Source organism: Gopherus evgoodei, chromosome 13 (genome assembly GCF_007399415.2).
Source record: "Gopherus evgoodei ecotype Sinaloan lineage chromosome 13, rGopEvg1_v1.p, whole genome shotgun sequence".
In the NCBI taxonomy this organism is placed as follows: domain Eukaryota; kingdom Metazoa; phylum Chordata; order Testudines; family Testudinidae; genus Gopherus; species Gopherus evgoodei.
In genome coordinates, this window is record NC_044334.1 from 6,914,900 (window position 1) to 6,932,079 (window position 17,180).

Here is a 17,180-nt window from a genome sequence, read left to right on the forward strand (position 1 = left end):
ACATGAGTTCTATGGAAGGGGGTTTACAGTCTTTCCATGCAATAGGACAAAGTCTGATATACTGGGTGTTTTTGCAGCTCTGATGTCTATCGTCCTATTTTATAACCAACAACATTTGTCCTTAAGTAAGTAAAGACAAGGAGGTAACCAAATCTCATGTCTCACATTGTACATAGAATTTGGGAAGGACTGTCCTGGTCTCTGCCCCACCACCAGACCTACGATTCTGTTAGCAGTAGTCGGAGCAATGGGCACATATAGAAGGAGAAGATCCTAGTCCAATATATAGAACTCACATGGATTATTCAGTTAATAAGTGTACACTTTTATCATGATCATTTAAATGGGATTTTACAGCCTTTAACAAAAAGTTTACTACATTTATACACAGATTATTTTTAAACTACTTCACTGTCTGGGAGATGTCATGGTCCAGTTCAACTACTCTGAAGAAAGTGGGGTTGTTCATGCTTATGCCAGGGCTATTTTAGTCCCAAGCCTCAGCATATGTAGGAACGTCCATTTATATGAGAGGAATTACATGCATAAGAAGAAGAAATCAAGCTAACATTGGAGGGTGCATCCCTCCTCTTTTACTGGGAAACAAAATCTGAATGCTAGATTGTGTGATGGAGCTGGGGCCTAGGGCCTGCTGAATTTAAAAAAACACAGCCCATCACATGAGATTCCCTGCCCTACTGGGTGTGCAATGACTCTAAATTTCATTTGGATTCACAGATTCAAAGGCCAGAAGGTATCAGAAGGTCTGACCTCCCTGTAGAACAGACCAAAGAACTCCCCAAATATTCCTTTTGAAGAAGAATATATCTTATAGAAGAGTCCAATCTTGATTTAAGGGTTGTTAATGATGGAAAATCCACCATGACTCTTGGCAAATTGCTCCAGTGGTTAATTGTCACTTAAGAATGTATACCTTATTTCCAATTTCTCTATTTTCAACTTCCAGACAGTGGATCATGTGAGACTTTTCTCTGCTAGACTGAAGAGCCAATCATCAAATATTTGTTCCCCATGTAAGTACTTATAATCAAATCATGCCCCCTCAACCTCCTTTCTGTTAAACTAAATATATTGAGCTCTTTGAGTCTATCACTACAAGGCATGTTTTCTAATCCTTTAATTGTTCTCATGGCTCGTCTCTGAACCCGCTCTAATTTATCAACATCCTTCTTGAATTGTGGGCACCAGAACTGGACATAGCCTTCCAGCAGTGGTCACACCAGGGCCAAATACAGAGGTAAAATATCCTCTCTACACCTATTTGAGATTGCCCTGTTTATACTCCCAAGATTGCATTAGCTTTTTTGGCCACAGAGTCACACTGGGAGTTCATGTTCAGCCAATTATCCACCACGATCCCCACATCTTTCAGAGTCACTACTTCCCAGGACAGAGTCCCCCTCATGTAAGTATGGCTTACATTCTTTGTTCCTAGGATGTATACATTTCTATTTAGCCATATCACAATACATATTGTTTGCTTGAGCCCATCTTACTAAGTAATTCACATCATTCTATATCAAGATCAATACAAGCAACTGAATTCTAGAAAACATGTACGTGTTGTTGGCAATGAGGAACACTAAGTAGAAGAGTGTCAGCACCCGTAAAGTTATAGTAATAAAGTGGATACTGCCATATTCTCTATACCTACTTTCTGTTTGGTACTGTATTCAACTGATACAAAGGAAGTTATTCTGACAAATTCTATGTCAATTTTCAGACTAAGGCATTTGGATCAATATGATAAGAGTTCTTGTTTATTGTAAATAGAGTTACCTACCTGCCATTCTTTGCATTCCGTATGCCTAGACAGTTCAAAGAGTGTGATTGCATTATAGAGCTGCCAAAACTAAGAGACGAGAGAGAGACCACTTCATTAAAAATATAATAAAAATTATTGTTAAACGGTTTAGGCTGCTGTCAAATAGTAATTAGCACAGCAAGGGAAGCTACTTGACATGCTGGCGTCCCCTTTGGCAAGAGAAAAAAAAATCTATTGAATTTTGGAAGCCACAGCTATGTATGAGGTACAGGTAAGATACTTATTGCTGACCATGAAGGATTATGTAAAACATTGCATAGATATTTATATTTAAGTCTGGTTCTTCAACAAGTCAGCACATTAACGTGACTCAGGCTTTTCACACACAAGTGCATCCTATTGTAGGATGTTCATTTACAGGTGCAATCCCTGTGGGTGAGAGGGCTGATGAATCTTATCTTAAAAAATAAAATTTAAAAAAAGTATCAAAAGAATTAAAATGTTTTAAAGAGTTTGAGTTTGTTGTAGGAATTAGTCTTGAATGAACCACAGCAGCAAAGCAACAGAGAGCCTCCCTCTTAAAACAGATCAAGAATAATCAATTTCTCCCAGGTAGATTTTCCAACTGTAGTTTTGTCTACAAGAAGGGAGGAATAGTTCTATATTTTTAGTCCCTTTTCTTATTTAAAATTTTATACTGCACCCAGTATCACCATGTTATTACGTATGTATCCATGGCACATCTTTTGTACCAGCTGGCATAGAGGCAAGGGGATATTTGACCTATGACCCACAACCATTGTGGAAGTAAATAAATACCTCCAATGTCCCCAACCACCAAATAAAAATGAAGCCGGGGGGGGAGGGGGGAAATTTGTCCTCAAAGTAATAAAAGTGGATTCAGGGAGACTGAAAAACTGCACAGCTGATCAAGAAACCAGGTGACCTGTCACCAAGAGGGACTGAAACTGTTCCTTACAGTTTTCAGGCAATTTGTTCAAGAACTGAGACACTGCCTTCCAATCTGAATAGTTACACCAGGCCAAGAGGGCCTGGTGGTCAGCAATATGAAGATGTAACCTCCACCCCCACATACACCTTGAATAAACCTCTCTCCCTAAAAGATTTAACTGCTTTGCATCCTTCTCTGGGGGGAGGCGAACGGAGGCCAAACAGGGGGCATAGCCTTAGCTTGACCTTGACAGTGCCTTTCATTTACCATGGCCACCACCAATGAGCATGGTGCAGGGTGTGAATAAACCTGGTATTTGTGCTCTAGTACACAGTGACTTGATGGTCTGCATTATCATCTCATGTACAGGAAAGGCTGAAGCAGCTGGGTGCAAAACATCTATCAGCTTGTGAGGATTCTCCTCCGCCAGCTCCACTGAATGCCAAGAGATGTGTCCATTCTTTTCAGTAACTTAATAGTCACCCAGAACTAAGGAGGAAGCTTCTGGTGGGAGCACGTCGTCCGGCGATGAGGATGACATATTCAGAGGAGGCAAGGCAGAACCCTCCCAGGGCTGATCGTGCACTGCTGAGGCAGACTGCTGGCACAAGGCTGGTTGGGGAAGGTCCAGCCATTCTGTGTCTGGAGGCTGTTTTGCACCAACCATTAGTGGTCCCTTGGTATCAAGTGGGAAGCCTCCCTTCTTGACGATCTGCTTCTATGAAGAAGCAGAGATGTTCGATGCTGGTGGCATTCCCCAAGGCATCCAATATGGCCAGTGAGGTGGCTGACAGTATCAGAAGCCAGTTATGCCTAGGTCAGGGTTCCCTGTCCCTTGATCTGCCCTTGACAGAGCAATTTCTGTGAGAGCAGGAGGTGGCCCTGTACTCTTTGAAGTGGGAAACCTGACTTTGACTATGAGTAAAAATACTCCCAAGTCCTAGGTGGTATGGTACCAAGAGGAGTCCTCAGAGTCCAGGATCTATGTCAAGACTGCAGAACCAGTGGCAGCATTGAAGGCTTCCTAGACAGTGGTACCATGAGATGAGGTGAAGGTGCCATATCCTGGGCCTACTGAGAACGCCAATGAGTGCGGTACCTGGCCTGAGACCGATGGGGACATAACAGACCCTGACGTTGGTGCTGATGGCCACCACACCTGTGATGGTGTCAGAAGATGATCTTTGCCCTGAATCAGTGGCAATGAAAAGAATGGCACTGAAATGGACAGCTGCCCCACCATAAGCAGTGACAACTCATCTACTGCCATCAGTCATGAGATGACTCCTGTATGCACCCCTGGACTATTGAGATGGGCCAACAGCTTAGCCCTGTGAGAGGTACTGCGAGCTAGTACAAGAAATGGCAAGCTGAAGGGCACGCACTATATCATAGGTACCAAAGTGGCCTTCCACTGCAGAGGAGACCCGTACCAGGACTTCAAAGAAGTCAGTGCGTTCTTATGCTTCAAAGGATGGGAGTGGTCTGCAGTCTTGCGCCTTGAAAATGATGGCCCTGGTGAAGGGGATCTCCTATAGTCTGTCTGCTGGAGAGACCACAGAAGCACTCCTACAGGAGGTGGTCAATAAGCTCCCTTGTGCCAAATGAGGGGGTTCCCTGATGCCAGACAAAGAGCCATGATAAGTTAGCTAAGGCTCTCTTCTCTCTGCTTCTTGTTCTGGATTGGAAGCCACAGAAGATCAGACACCTGTCTCTAATGTGACCCTCACCCAAGCATTTTAAATAGCAAGTCCTCAGGTCACTAATAGGCATTAGTTCATGGCAGTGGAAGCAGGGCTTAAAACCTGGAGACCTTGACATAAGTTCTCACAGTACTGGGCAAGGCCCAGAGTCCTGCTGTAGCCAAAGAAAATTAAAAAGTTAAAAAGAAAAAGGATGTCCAAAGACTAAAAACAGTGAGTACCACTAAATGAAAAAAAAAAAAAAAAGCTAATTAGACGGGTACGTCTACACTACCCGCCAGATCAGCAGGTAGCGATTGATCCATAGGGGATCGATTTATCGCATGTAGTGTAGACGTGATAAATCGATCCCTGATCGCTCTCCCGTTGACTACTGAACTCCAGCTCGGCAAGAGGTGGAAGCAAAGTCAACAGGGGAGCCACGGCAATCGACCCCGCGCCGTGAGGACGCAAGGTCGATGTATCTTAGTTCGACTTACTTCAGCTACAAGAATAGTGTAGCTGAAGTTGACATATCTTAGGTTGATCCCCCGCCCCACACCAGTGTAGATCAGGCCTAAGTAACTGTTCAGAGGGGAATGAGGCTGTAAAGCCCAGGAGACCTCCGACTACCAGCCTCAGAAGGTAAGAAGAACAAAAGGATGGGTGGGGTGAGTCGTGATTTACCCCCTGGGCTCAGGGCATGAGGAAGCCAGTGGACATGTGGGGCTGCCTCTAAGGTAACCACTAGGAAAACTCTCTGGCACCGATGCATGAGACATGCATACATCTACACAGCGTAAGGGACATATGCAATCACTAAAAGAAAAAGAGAGGGGTGCCAGGTAACCAAACAGAAGAACTCCAGTGGCGAACTCCTCTAATTACAAAGGTTGAAAGTCTTCTTCATGATCTCATATGGAAAAAACAACCAGATGTATTTTCATGAAAAGAAAGCAAAATCCAGTGACTACAGATTTCTGGAATAATCTGTGTTACACTATTCTTCCTACTTTCAACCATTTCTTAACTTCTTTCTAAAAGGGATATTCAATTCCCAGCTCTGGAACACAGTTACCATATGCACTATGTGATCCAAGAGGCAACTTTGCGTTTTGTGACAATTACAGCACTAAGAACTCTGAAAATCCCTGGTCTTTGTGTTCAAATAAAACAAATCAGTGCAGGAGCCAGGTTCTCCAACTTACATGCCCGAAGAACAGGAAGGGAAGAAGGAAGGTCAGCCCTCGCCACATCCAAGACTGAAATCCTTCTGTAAAACCAGAACAACAGGAGACACAAATAAATTAGTACCTACAGGCCCCACCACTCTCCTGCACCATCATCTGTTTTTACTTTCTATGGGTATGTCTACACTATGGGATTAGTCCGATTTTACATAAACAGGTTTTGTAAAACAGATTGTATAAAGTCGAGTGCACGCGGCCACGCTAAGCACATTAATTCGGTGGTGTGAGTCCATGGTCCGAGGCTAGCATCGATTTCCGGAGCGTTGCATTGTGGGTAGCTTTTCCATAGCTATCCCATAGTTTCCGCAGCCTCCCCCGCCCATTGGAATTCTGGGTTGAGATCCCAGTGCCTGATGGGGCAAAAATCATTGTCACGGGTGGTTCTGGGTAAATGTCGTCACACGTTCCTTCCTCCGGGAAAACAAGGGCAGAAAATCATTTCACGCCCTTTTTCCCTGGATTGCCCTGGCAGACGCCATAGCACGGCAACCATGGAGCCCGTTCGGCGTTTTCTTCTCTTTTTTTTTTTTTTTTTTTTTTTTTTACTGTCACCATATGTGTACTGGATGCCGCTGACAGAGGCGTTACTGCAGCGCTACACAGCAGCATTCGTTTGCTTTTGCATGATAGCAAAGACAGTTATCAGTCGTTCTGTACCATCTGCTGCTATCATGGGTGCCCGTGGCTGAGGTCGGCCGGAGACACAAAGGCAAAAATGGGAATGACTCCCCGAGTCAATCCCTCCTTTATGGTTTCTAAAAATAGAGTAAGTCCTGCCTAGAATATGGGGCAAGTGTACTAGAGAACCAGTGTATCAGAGAACCAGAGAGCACAGCCACTCCGTGTCAGATCCCGCAGAAATGATGAGCTGCATGCCATTCACGGGGGGTGCCCCTGCAACAACCCCACCCGTTGCTTCCCTCCTCCCCCAACCTTCCTGGGCTACTGTGGCAGTGTCCCCCCATTTGTGTCATGAAGTTATAAAGAATGCAGGAATAAGAAACAGTGACTTGTTAGTGAGATAAAATGAGTGGGAGGCAGCCTCCCCATGCTATGACAGTCCAGGCAGGACATAAAATGGTGTGGGGGAGAGAAGCCCAGCATGCCGCTGCTATTATAGTCCAGGCAGTACAGAATCTTTTCTTTACACATGAAAGGGAAGGGGCGGATGGAGCTCAGCCCCCAGTTGCTATGATGAGGACGATTACCAGCCATTCTGTCCCATCTACTGGGAATGACCAGGAATCATTCCTATTTTTACCCAGGCGCCCCCAGCCAGCCTCACCTGAGGCCAGCCAGGAGCACTCACGGGCTGATGATGACGATGGATAGCAGTCATATTGTACCGTCTGCCACTGGGGAGGGGAGAAGAGCAGATACTGCTCTTCAGTGCTGCAGCATCGCGTCTACCAGCAGCATTCAGTAGACATAGGGTGACACTGAACAAAGTCAAGAAACGATTTCTTTCCCTTTTCTTTCACGTGGTGGGGGGGAGGGAGTAAATTGACGAGCTATACCCTGAACCACGCCAGACAATGTGTTTGAACCTACAGGCATTGGGAGCTCAGCCAAGAATGCAAATACTTTTCGGAGACTGCTGTGGACTATGGGATAGCTGGAGTCCTCAGTACCCCCTCCCTCCCTCCATGAGTGTCCATTTGATTCTTTGGCTTTCCATTACGCTTGTCACGCAGCACTGTGTAGCCTGGAGATTTTTTTCAAATGCTTTGGCATTTTGTCTTCTGTAATGGAGCTGTGATAGAACAGATTTGTCTCCCCATACAGCGATCAGATCTAGTATCTCCCGTATGGCCCATGCTGGAGCTCTTTTTGGATTTGGGACTGCAGCGCCACCCGTGCTGATCAGAGCTCCACACTGGGCAAACAAGAAAAGAAATTCAAAAGTTCATGAGGCTTTTGCTGTTTACTTGGCCACTGCATCTGAGTTCAGATGGCTGTCCAGAGCGGTCACAGTGGAGCACTGTGGGATACCGCCCAGAGGCCAATACCGTCGATTTGCGGCCACACTAACCCTAATCCGATATGATAATACCGATTTCAGCACTACTCCTCTCGTTGGGGAGGAGTACAGAAACTGATTTAAAGAGCCCTTTATACCAATATAAAGGGCCTTGTAGTGTGGATGGGTGAGCCGTTAAATCGGTTTAACGCTGCTAAAATCAGTTTAAACGCGTAGCGTAGACCAGGCCTATGTCTTCTTCAGATAAGATGTTCAGGACAAGGAGCTCTGCATTTATGTAAACCACCCTGGATGCCTGTGGCTCTATATAAGAAGACAAATGACAAAGATGTAATTTTTACATTTAAGATTACAAAGCCTTCAATATATCAGTTAATACTATCCTTTTTGTCCAACATAAGGAAAGGGTCATAAATCATTTAGTTTTAGTCTCCTGTTGCTAACACCTACATACCCAAAATGAGCTGGGCAGGATAGTGGAATGATGCTAGGAAGGCTTTGAGATAGCCTGTTTTCACTTCCACAGAGTTTTTGAGAAATCACATTTAAAACTTTAAGTCAATTAGCTGCTGAATGTAACTTAAACGGTTTTTGTAAAGCTAAGTTAGGGGTTACAAAAACACCCACCTACTGTAAGATCCAAGTGGTTTCTTTTCCCTAGTGCACAGAGTCTGTAAAGGCAGCCACTTTGATAATAATATTGTAGGAACTGCACACAGCCTGGAAACCAAAGGAATTATTCATTTTAGTCGGAACTGGGCGAGAGAAAACAAAATCATGTTGCACTGGCAACTCTAACATGAACAGTAAGAAGAGTTAATTCATTGCTATCAGCTAACTTAGGCCTGGTCCACACTAAAAAGTTAGGTCGACCCACCTACATGGCTCAGAGGTGTGAAAAATCCATACCCCTGTGCCATGTAGTTAAGCTGGTCTAACACTCCACTCCCCCTGCCCCGATTAAATAGAAGAATTCTTCAACTGACCACAGGCGGCGGGTTATATGGGCTTGAGGTGCCCGGGCTCCAGGAATATTCAGGGCCGGGTACCCTGCTCCAGCAATACTTGGAGCTGGGTCTCTCCCCCGGCCCTGCCTGGATTGGGTCCCGGCCCCCGCGGGTCTCACCCCACCGCCCTGCCGTGTCCCTGCCTGGAGCAGGTCCCGGTCTCCGCCTTCCACCCCTCCCCCTGCGTCCTCCCTCCGCCGTGTCCCTGCCTGCTCTGCTCATGCTGCCAGAGAACAGCTGCAGAACTGCTGTCTGCTGCCCCAGGCTCCTAGCGCCTGCCATCCACTAATGGCAGGGCAGGCTGCCCTTACCCTGTTCTTCTGCCCTAGCCCTGAGCCTCTCCAACGCCCCAAACCCCTCATCCCCAGCCAGAGCCCTCATCCCCCTGCACCCTAATCCTCATCCCCAGCCAGAGCCCTCATCCCCCTGCACCCTAATCCTCTGCCCCAGCCCTGAGCCCTCCCCGCAGCACGAACCCCTCCTCAGCCCCAACCCTCATTCCCCTGCAGCCTGAGCCTCTGCCCCAGCGTGCACCACCTCCCCCTTCCTACACCCCCAGCACCAGAGCCTGCACCCAAACTCCGTCCCAAAGCCTGCAGCCCTCACCCCCTCCTGCACACACACCCCTGCCCCAGCCCGGAGCCTGCACCCAGCACCCAAACTCCTTCCCAAAGCCTGCACCCCTCCTGCACCCTAATCCCCAACCCAGGACCTGCACGCCAGACCTCCCCCCTGAAACCCCGCTCAGAACCTTAGGCAGGTGGAAGTGGAGTTTGAGGGGGCGGAGCTGGGGGGTGGGTTCTGGGCACCACCAAAATTTCTACAAACTTGCCTCCCATGCAACTGACCTAGTGCTATCAGCATAGCTACTGCCTCTCGGCGGCACAGGTAGTATCTATAATGAAGCACTATAACAGTGCCCCTGAAGTGTTTCAACTGTAGACAAGCCCTTAGTTTAATACTAATGATCCTCTAGGAACCTCAGTATTTAAGCAGCAGAAGTGCAGAGAATCCATATTTCATTCAAGAACTAACAAGGTAAGATATACTTACTCTGAAAAATTGAAAATGCTAAAAATTGATTCCGAAACATTTGGTACATGAGTCCATCCGGCCTGATTTGGGGGGGGGGGGGGAGGTAAAAATCAAAAAAGAAAGATTCAGACTTTTGGTTTAATAAGAAAATACAAAAACTAATATAAAGTTCCTTCTCCTTTTTTCAGTCAAGTCTGATGCCATCAGTGAATGACATAAAGCAGTTATTCTTGTTATCCAGTGTGGCCCACTAGGCTGCAGATCTCAGCTTGTACCAAAGCATATGGCAAAGTTTATGATGTCAGTAAATGTCTAAATCACAACAACTCTGGGTTGCAGGCAATTTATCTCATTGGGTTTCCCTGGGTTCTTTTCTCTAACTGGGAATGTTGCCTTTTCTTGTTAATTAAATGGCAATATTCTATAGCCAGTGATCAAATCATTAAGCAATATTTGCAAAAAACCAAATCAAAATAGGTGTGTGCACTTGACGGGAGAAGTAATTTTTTTATTGTTTTAATAAAAACTATTTCTGTTCCTGTGGTTTTAATAAAGAAGTTAAATAGTGACTGAAATGAAAAGTATTTTTTTATTAAACACATATACAAAAAGATTGTAAATGAGACTATTTTAATCAAGGTTTTGTTAAATTACACAAAACATTCAAATTGTTTGCACACAATCACCCTAACTAGGAGATAAAAATTAAACCCAAAACAAAACCACAAGTTTAAATGTTACTTTCATTTTGCTGAACCCAGATTATAAACAAGTAAAAAAAAACCCAAAAATGTATTGAATATAATTCATGTCACTTATTGTCTATATATAGAGAGAGATTTATCTGCTTGCTCTTTAATATACATTTCTTAGCTCTTTATATAGAGCACAAATCAGGGAGATTCAGACATTTTGCTGTCCCCATTACAGCTACTGAGCTGTTGTTTTAATGGAGCTGTAACTGAACTCTCCAGTAGTTCTATATTAAACACTCCAAATGTCACACCAGAGAAAACATAAGGCACAAAGCTACAGCAAGTACCTGGGAAGACACGTTTATACCAGGTCACTTTAGGTGCATCTAAGGGGGGTTTAAAATCGTTTATGAAAATCTGTCAGCAGAGAACTTACCATGTTAACATTACTCCAGATAGAAATGTGGAGACATAATGATGAGACACCCACCAGCCCTTAATCCTTAAAACAAACAAAACAAAACACAGTTAATTAAGAAGGAGAGTGGGCAGGAAAGTCACAAATATGCGCCCTAAATATAAAACCAGTCTTTCAATATTGAGATGGAATGTGACTGGCATAAACTGGAGAAAGTTATCAGTCTGAGCAGAATGTGCTAAAATAGTCTGGTCAGGTCAGTACAAACCATTTCTTGAGCTAGGATGAAAATCAATCAGTATAAAATAAGTGAGGTTTGGGAAAAAAAAAAAAAAAAAAAACAGGAACACCACACAGTCTTGAGTCAAAACAATCTACCACTGTGAGATTAAATACATAGTCTATTCAGTGTTACTGGGAGGCAAAAGCAGCCATTGTTTCATCTTTACAGTTCACAAATGTAACTGTCAACAAAATTGCAAGAAATACCAAGAAAGCCCACAGTTCCCATTCATTCTCAGTCATAAAAAAAAACCACCAGCGAGCAGCAGACTTATCCTCCCCAACCAGATCCCATCAGGAACAACATTCCAATCGCTCTCAATTCTGGGTTCAGACCATTGGCCTCTCCATTTTCCTCAGCATACATAATAGATATATTTTGTCGGTGATGCTCTCAGAGGTGACTGAACCCCACCCCACATTTTAATTATGTAATAATAGCAGAGAGTCATTTGAAGTCTGAGTAAGCACCATTACCTCTCTCTCTCACCCCCACACCCACCAGCCTAGAAAGAGAGAGAGAGAGGGAGAGGGAGAGGGAGAGGGGGAGAGAGAGAGAGAAAATGCCCTCTTCTGGGCACCACCTGCCTGCCTAACCAGCAACATCCATGCACACCTTAGGCCTGCAAGCTACTTTATTTTAGAGGATGTGACAGAAGTGACTGTGATAGAAGTGACTGTGTGCAGCAGGAAATGGAGTGATATTCTGCTGAACCCACACATGCAGGAAAGGGATGTGATGTTCAGAGGCAGCACACACACACACACACACACACACACACACACAGGAAAGGGATGTGATGTTCAGAGGCAGAACCCACACACACCCCCATACACCCCTTATTTTCTAACTGATATTGCACAAGTTGCATCAGCAACACACTAAGGGAACTCAGGTGAGTGAGAGAGAGGGCATAGCTACACTACACTTTGCTGACAAATCTTACGGTGGTCTACATGGCTACTACACATGCATACTTGGCACCTTGCACTGGCGCTGCAAGTACTCACCAGGAGTGCTTGTGTCAATGCACGGCACAGTGCACCATGAATAAGTATCCCAGCATGCAACTCACCACCATCCACCGCACTGTCTTTTGGGAAGTTTTGGCAATGCATGGTGGGGCAGAAACAAGTTACACAGGAGACTGTGAGCAAGAGGTCAACTTCCCAGGATCCAACTTTCTCCACCCCACATCATCACTATCACATAATTTGTACCACTTTTGAAAGTCTCACAAACACACACAGGACTTATTGCTGTCCACCATGTGTGACAGAAGCATGGAGCCTGCACAGCTCTGCACTCGTCATGAGCACTGCAAGCACAAGCAGCACAATCCTCCAGTATTTGCAGAACGACAAGAACCACCGCGAGGAACAGGACAAAGTCCTGGACGTCAGATTGCTGTGGGGTACAGTAAGAACCAATTCAAGATTGTTGGTGGCATTCACAGAACAGGTGTAAATGGTGGAGCACTGCTTCTGGGCCCAAAGAATAAGTACTAAATGGTGGAATCACACCATTATGAAGATTTGGGATGATGAGCAGTGGCTTCAAAACTTTCGGAAGCACAAGAGCACATTCCTGGATCTGTGCTCTGAGCTCAGCCCAGCCCTCCAGTGCAGGGACACCACAATGAGAATTGCACTGACAATGGAAAACCAAGTGGTGATCACACTATAGAAACTTGCAACGCTGGATTGCTGCTGTGAGAAATCATTTTGGAGTCGGAAAATCCACTCTGGGAAGGGGAAGTCATGCAAGCGGGAAGGGCCATTAATAGTCTTCTGCTACACATGACTGTGACTCTTGGCAACATGCAGGACAAAAATGAATGGATTTTCAGCAATGAGATTCCCGAACTGTGGTGGAGCAATAGACAGCATGCATATCCCCATTCTGGCACCACACTCCTTTGCCACAACCCCTTTTTCTGTGGTTATGCAAGCTCTCATGGATCACTGGGGACACTTCACTGACATCAGTGTTGGCTGATCAGGAAAGGCACATGATGTTTGCACCGCTAAGCTACAGGCAGGGACTTTCCCCACCAGCGGATCACCTTTGCTGATGCTGAAATGCCAACAGTGATCCTGGGGGTCTCAGCCTACCGCTTACTCCCCTAGCTCATGAAGCCATACACCTCGACAACACGAAGGAAAGATTCAACTACTGGCTCAAGCAGGCGCAAAATGACAGCCAAATATGCTTTTGGTAGACTGAAGTGATGCTGGTGTTGTTTACTTACAAGATTGAATCTCAGTGAGAAAAATATCACAATGGTTACAGCTGCCCGCTGTGTCCTGCATGATGTCTGAATTTGAACAGCCAGATACAAGGCTATCAAAAAAGCTCAACATGGAGCTACACAGCTCAGGGAGGCTTTGAAAGAGCACTTAACAAGAGTCACAATAATATATGTTGTGGTGTACTGTGCTCTGCCTTGCCCTGAAGTTCAAGAACCTGTTAAGAACTGTGTGGCACTTGGTGCATTATCAGTGTTGTATTCATAGATGCACACCGATTACTTTTGTGGATCATGCTGTACATTTATGATTATTACACTGTGTTTGAAGTATCTCATAGGATCAATGACAAAGCGTACAATCACAATAAGTGGGTGCTTTCAGTACTGCCAGCCATTCTCCAGGAATTATTTTCCAAATAATAATTTTATTAAGTAACAACACTTCAGAAAAAGATCTGAGAAATTTAAAAGCAAATATATTACAACCTTAATACATTTATGAAACAGAGCATAAAGAATGGGATGGAACATTCATGTCGATGTTCGCTATACATACAGCAACTATAGCTGAAGTTGTGTTGGTCCACGATGTCTCCCGTGTGGAGGGCTAGGGATGCGTCCCTGATGCCACGTAGAATGTTGACGGGGTGTAGGGAGTTGCTATACTGGAGTTCTCCATGGACTGCAAAGGGAGATGAACCTGGGATTGTGGACCCTGTAGGTCCACTAGTGTCTGCAGCATCTGTGTTTGCTGTCGGAGATGCTCCATTTTGTCCTGGTGTTTCTCCCTAGTGTCTGCAATATTCATCCTCCAGGCCTCTGTTCACGGTCTGATGCAGCTCTAGCTTCCAGAATCTCGCTGAAATTGTCATCCTGGGTTCTCTACTCCTCCTTCTGCCCTTAAGCAGCTACAGATAAAACAGACAGAGGTGACTATACTGAAACAGTACAACAGAAAGCAAAAGTTAAAGTTCAGAACTCCCTTCTCTTGCTCTCCTAAAGTTTTAAACAAGACATGCTTACTGACACTTCTGCTTCAGAGTGCCTGTGCATGGCCCCACTCACATGGTGAGTATGGCTGGCCAAGGCTGAGGGAAATGAGGTGGGAATTGCATGAAACTGAGTATTTGGCAATGGCACTGAACACTGTCACAAGTTTCCACAGGTGGTGGTGATTTTAGCTGATCTCTCACTTCTGAGAGAAACAAAGGCACAGACAACACAGTTGCTGCTGGCGTTCCAAAGTCGCCTGAGCCAGTATGCTGCTAACCTGTTTATGAAATGCTGCCTGCCAAAGTTATCGCTGACTGGCATGGAAAAGAGTCCTTCCTCAGAGGAAGAAATAAGGCTGCCATCCCTAGAAACCTTTCGGAGAAGACTGAAGAGTATCTCAGTGGAAGTTTCACTGAGATCTCTCAGGAGAATTCATGGGACAACCCCAGGTACATAAACTGCTCCATAAGGAGTCCCCTGCTTAACTCCACAGGGGAATGAAAAGCAGGTGTGACCTGTTGTACCATTAGCTCTTTTAGTACAAATAAAAGAAAGGAAAGTCGATAGCTATGTCCTGCTAAGTTGGGGGCACCATCACTGTAATGGGAAATACATTTACACACTTACCCAAGGTTCTTCCCCTTGTATCAGGTTCACCTGTACTTGACTGTCAGGACTGACTAGACCGTGGAGTCTCAAACAGGTCCTGGCTCACAGCACAGCTCAACCATCTCCCCGCTCACGGTCACACGTCCCCGATCCTCCCTCTTCTCCTCCTCCTTGCTATTCACACCAGGAGCCAATGACTCAGACTCCTTGGAGACGTGCAAGATGCTGGTGGGGTTTCCTCCAAGTACAGCATGCAGTTCTTTGTAAAAGTGGTAGATCTGTGGCTCAGCATCAAGTTGACTGTTGGCCTCCCTGACTTTCTGGTATGCCTGCCACAATTCCTTCGCTTTCGCACAGCACTGCTGCTGCTCCCTGTCAGACCCCTTCTCCTGCATCCCCCATTCAATCTGCTCATAGACGTCCATGTTTCTATGGCCGATTTGTGGCTGTGCCTTGTTTGCTTCTTTACGGTGCATAACAAAGGCCTGACATGGTTTGGGGTTTTTCGTTTTTTTTTTTAAATTAAAAATACAGAAGCCAACAGCAGAAATCCAGGTCACGTCTGACATTTTCCCTAGAAGACTATAGACAACTGGGGAACTGGTAGGATGACATCAGATATGTCATCAAAGTGAAACCTAGTTCAAAAGAAGTTAAACAATATTTATTCAGATTGTTATAAAACTCTGAATTAAACAGCCAAACAGTCTTGGGAGGAAAGATCTGTGGTAAAGATTTAACATCTCTGCTTCAATTAAAGGCAGGTAAAATTCACAATCCCACATCTGAGACCTCCAGTGATTGCCCATCCAACCAGGGAACACCAAACTTATGTTCTTGAAATTTAAGACAAAATGCAAGCAGAAATACAAAGAACTACCCAAAAAAACCCTTTCTGAAATTCTTTATTAGAAAGATGCCCCATTCCCTCAACCACCATGTGCAGCTAATATTTAAATGGTTAAACCTCTTAATGTAAACCACATGCCACTTGATATCATTAATGGTCTAGAGCAGTGGGTTTCAAATTTTTTTTGGTGACCCAGTTGAAGAAAATTATTGGTGCCCATGACCTAATGGAGCTAGGGATGAGGGGTCTGGGGTATGGGAGGGGCTTAGGGCTGGGGCAGAGGGTTGGGGTGCAGTAGTGAGGACTGCGGGGATGATGAGAAGGGTCAGGGCTCTGGACTGGGGGTGCGGGTTCTGGGTTAGGGCCAGGGATGAGCGTTTTGGGATGCAGGAAGGGCTCCGGGTTTGGGGGGCTCAGGGCTGGGGCAGGAGATTGGGGTGCATGGTTGGGGTCCAGTCTTACCTCAAGTGACTCTTGGTCAGCAGCACAGAGGGGGTGCTGAGGCAGGCTTCTTGTCTGTCCTGGCACCACAGACCACGCTGCGCCCTGGAAGCAGCCAGCAGCAGGTCTGGCTCCTAGGTGAAGGCACGCGAGCAGCTCCACGCGACTCTCGTCGCAGGGGCACACACACACCCACCACCACCAGATCCCACTGGCCAGGAACGAGCCAATGGGAGTGCAAAGCAGGTGCTCAGGGGAGGGGCAGCATGCAGAGCCCCGTGACGGCCACTCACCACCACCTAGGAGCCAGACCTGCTGCTGGCCACTTCCGGGGTGCAGCACAGTGTCAGAACAGGTAGGGACTAGCCTACCTTAGCCAGGCAGCACTGCAGTCTGGACTTTTAAAGGGCCTCGTCAGCGGTGCTAACCAGATCCACCACGACCCAGTGCCTTACATTCCATGACCCAGTACTGGGTCGTGACCTGCAGTTTGAAAACCACTAGTCTAGAGACAACTGCTTTCCTGAAATTAAACTAGAAGCAAAATAGAAGGTTTTTAAAAAACAGTACTGTGGCTACATTTGTTAATTTTATGCCAGTACGCTGGTACTTGTAAAAAAATTGTTGCTACAATCCTGTGATTATATTCAGTTTTGTAGCTTCATCTATAATACGGATTAATTTAGATGAATCATCTCTGAAGACTGCAAGCAATTGTATTAGCTAATTAGGCATGAGTTTCCCCAGAAATGTTTTGTTCACGCATCCTTCAACCACCACTCCATATGGAGGTTTCCTGCCTCTCCATTTTCAGTATGTAACAGGAGAAATGACTTTAATACAAGGCTTTGGAAAAGTGACTGATTGAGATAACTGGACAAACTCCTCCCAGTTCGTCATTAAAGCCCAGTAAACATTCTGCACCTCATTTATTACTGCTTAATTAT

At 45.4% G+C, this 17,180-nt stretch overlaps 1 protein-coding gene across 1 annotated transcript in view; it reads right to left on the reverse strand.

Moving 5' to 3' along the window:
* TMEM120B (transmembrane protein 120B) overlaps window positions 1–17,180 on the reverse strand; it is a 42,360-nt gene that overhangs the window by 2,233 nt on the left and 22,947 nt on the right. Inside the window, exons 7-11 of the mRNA XM_030582575.1 lie at window positions 10,825–10,890; window positions 9,712–9,773; window positions 8,279–8,371; window positions 5,629–5,693; window positions 1,805–1,873 (exon numbers count right to left, since the gene is read on the reverse strand). Coding sequence (XP_030438435.1) covers window positions 1,805–1,873; window positions 5,629–5,693; window positions 8,279–8,371; window positions 9,712–9,773; window positions 10,825–10,890 — 355 coding nt within the window. The remainder of the gene's footprint in view (window positions 1–1,804; window positions 1,874–5,628; window positions 5,694–8,278; window positions 8,372–9,711; window positions 9,774–10,824; window positions 10,891–17,180) is intronic.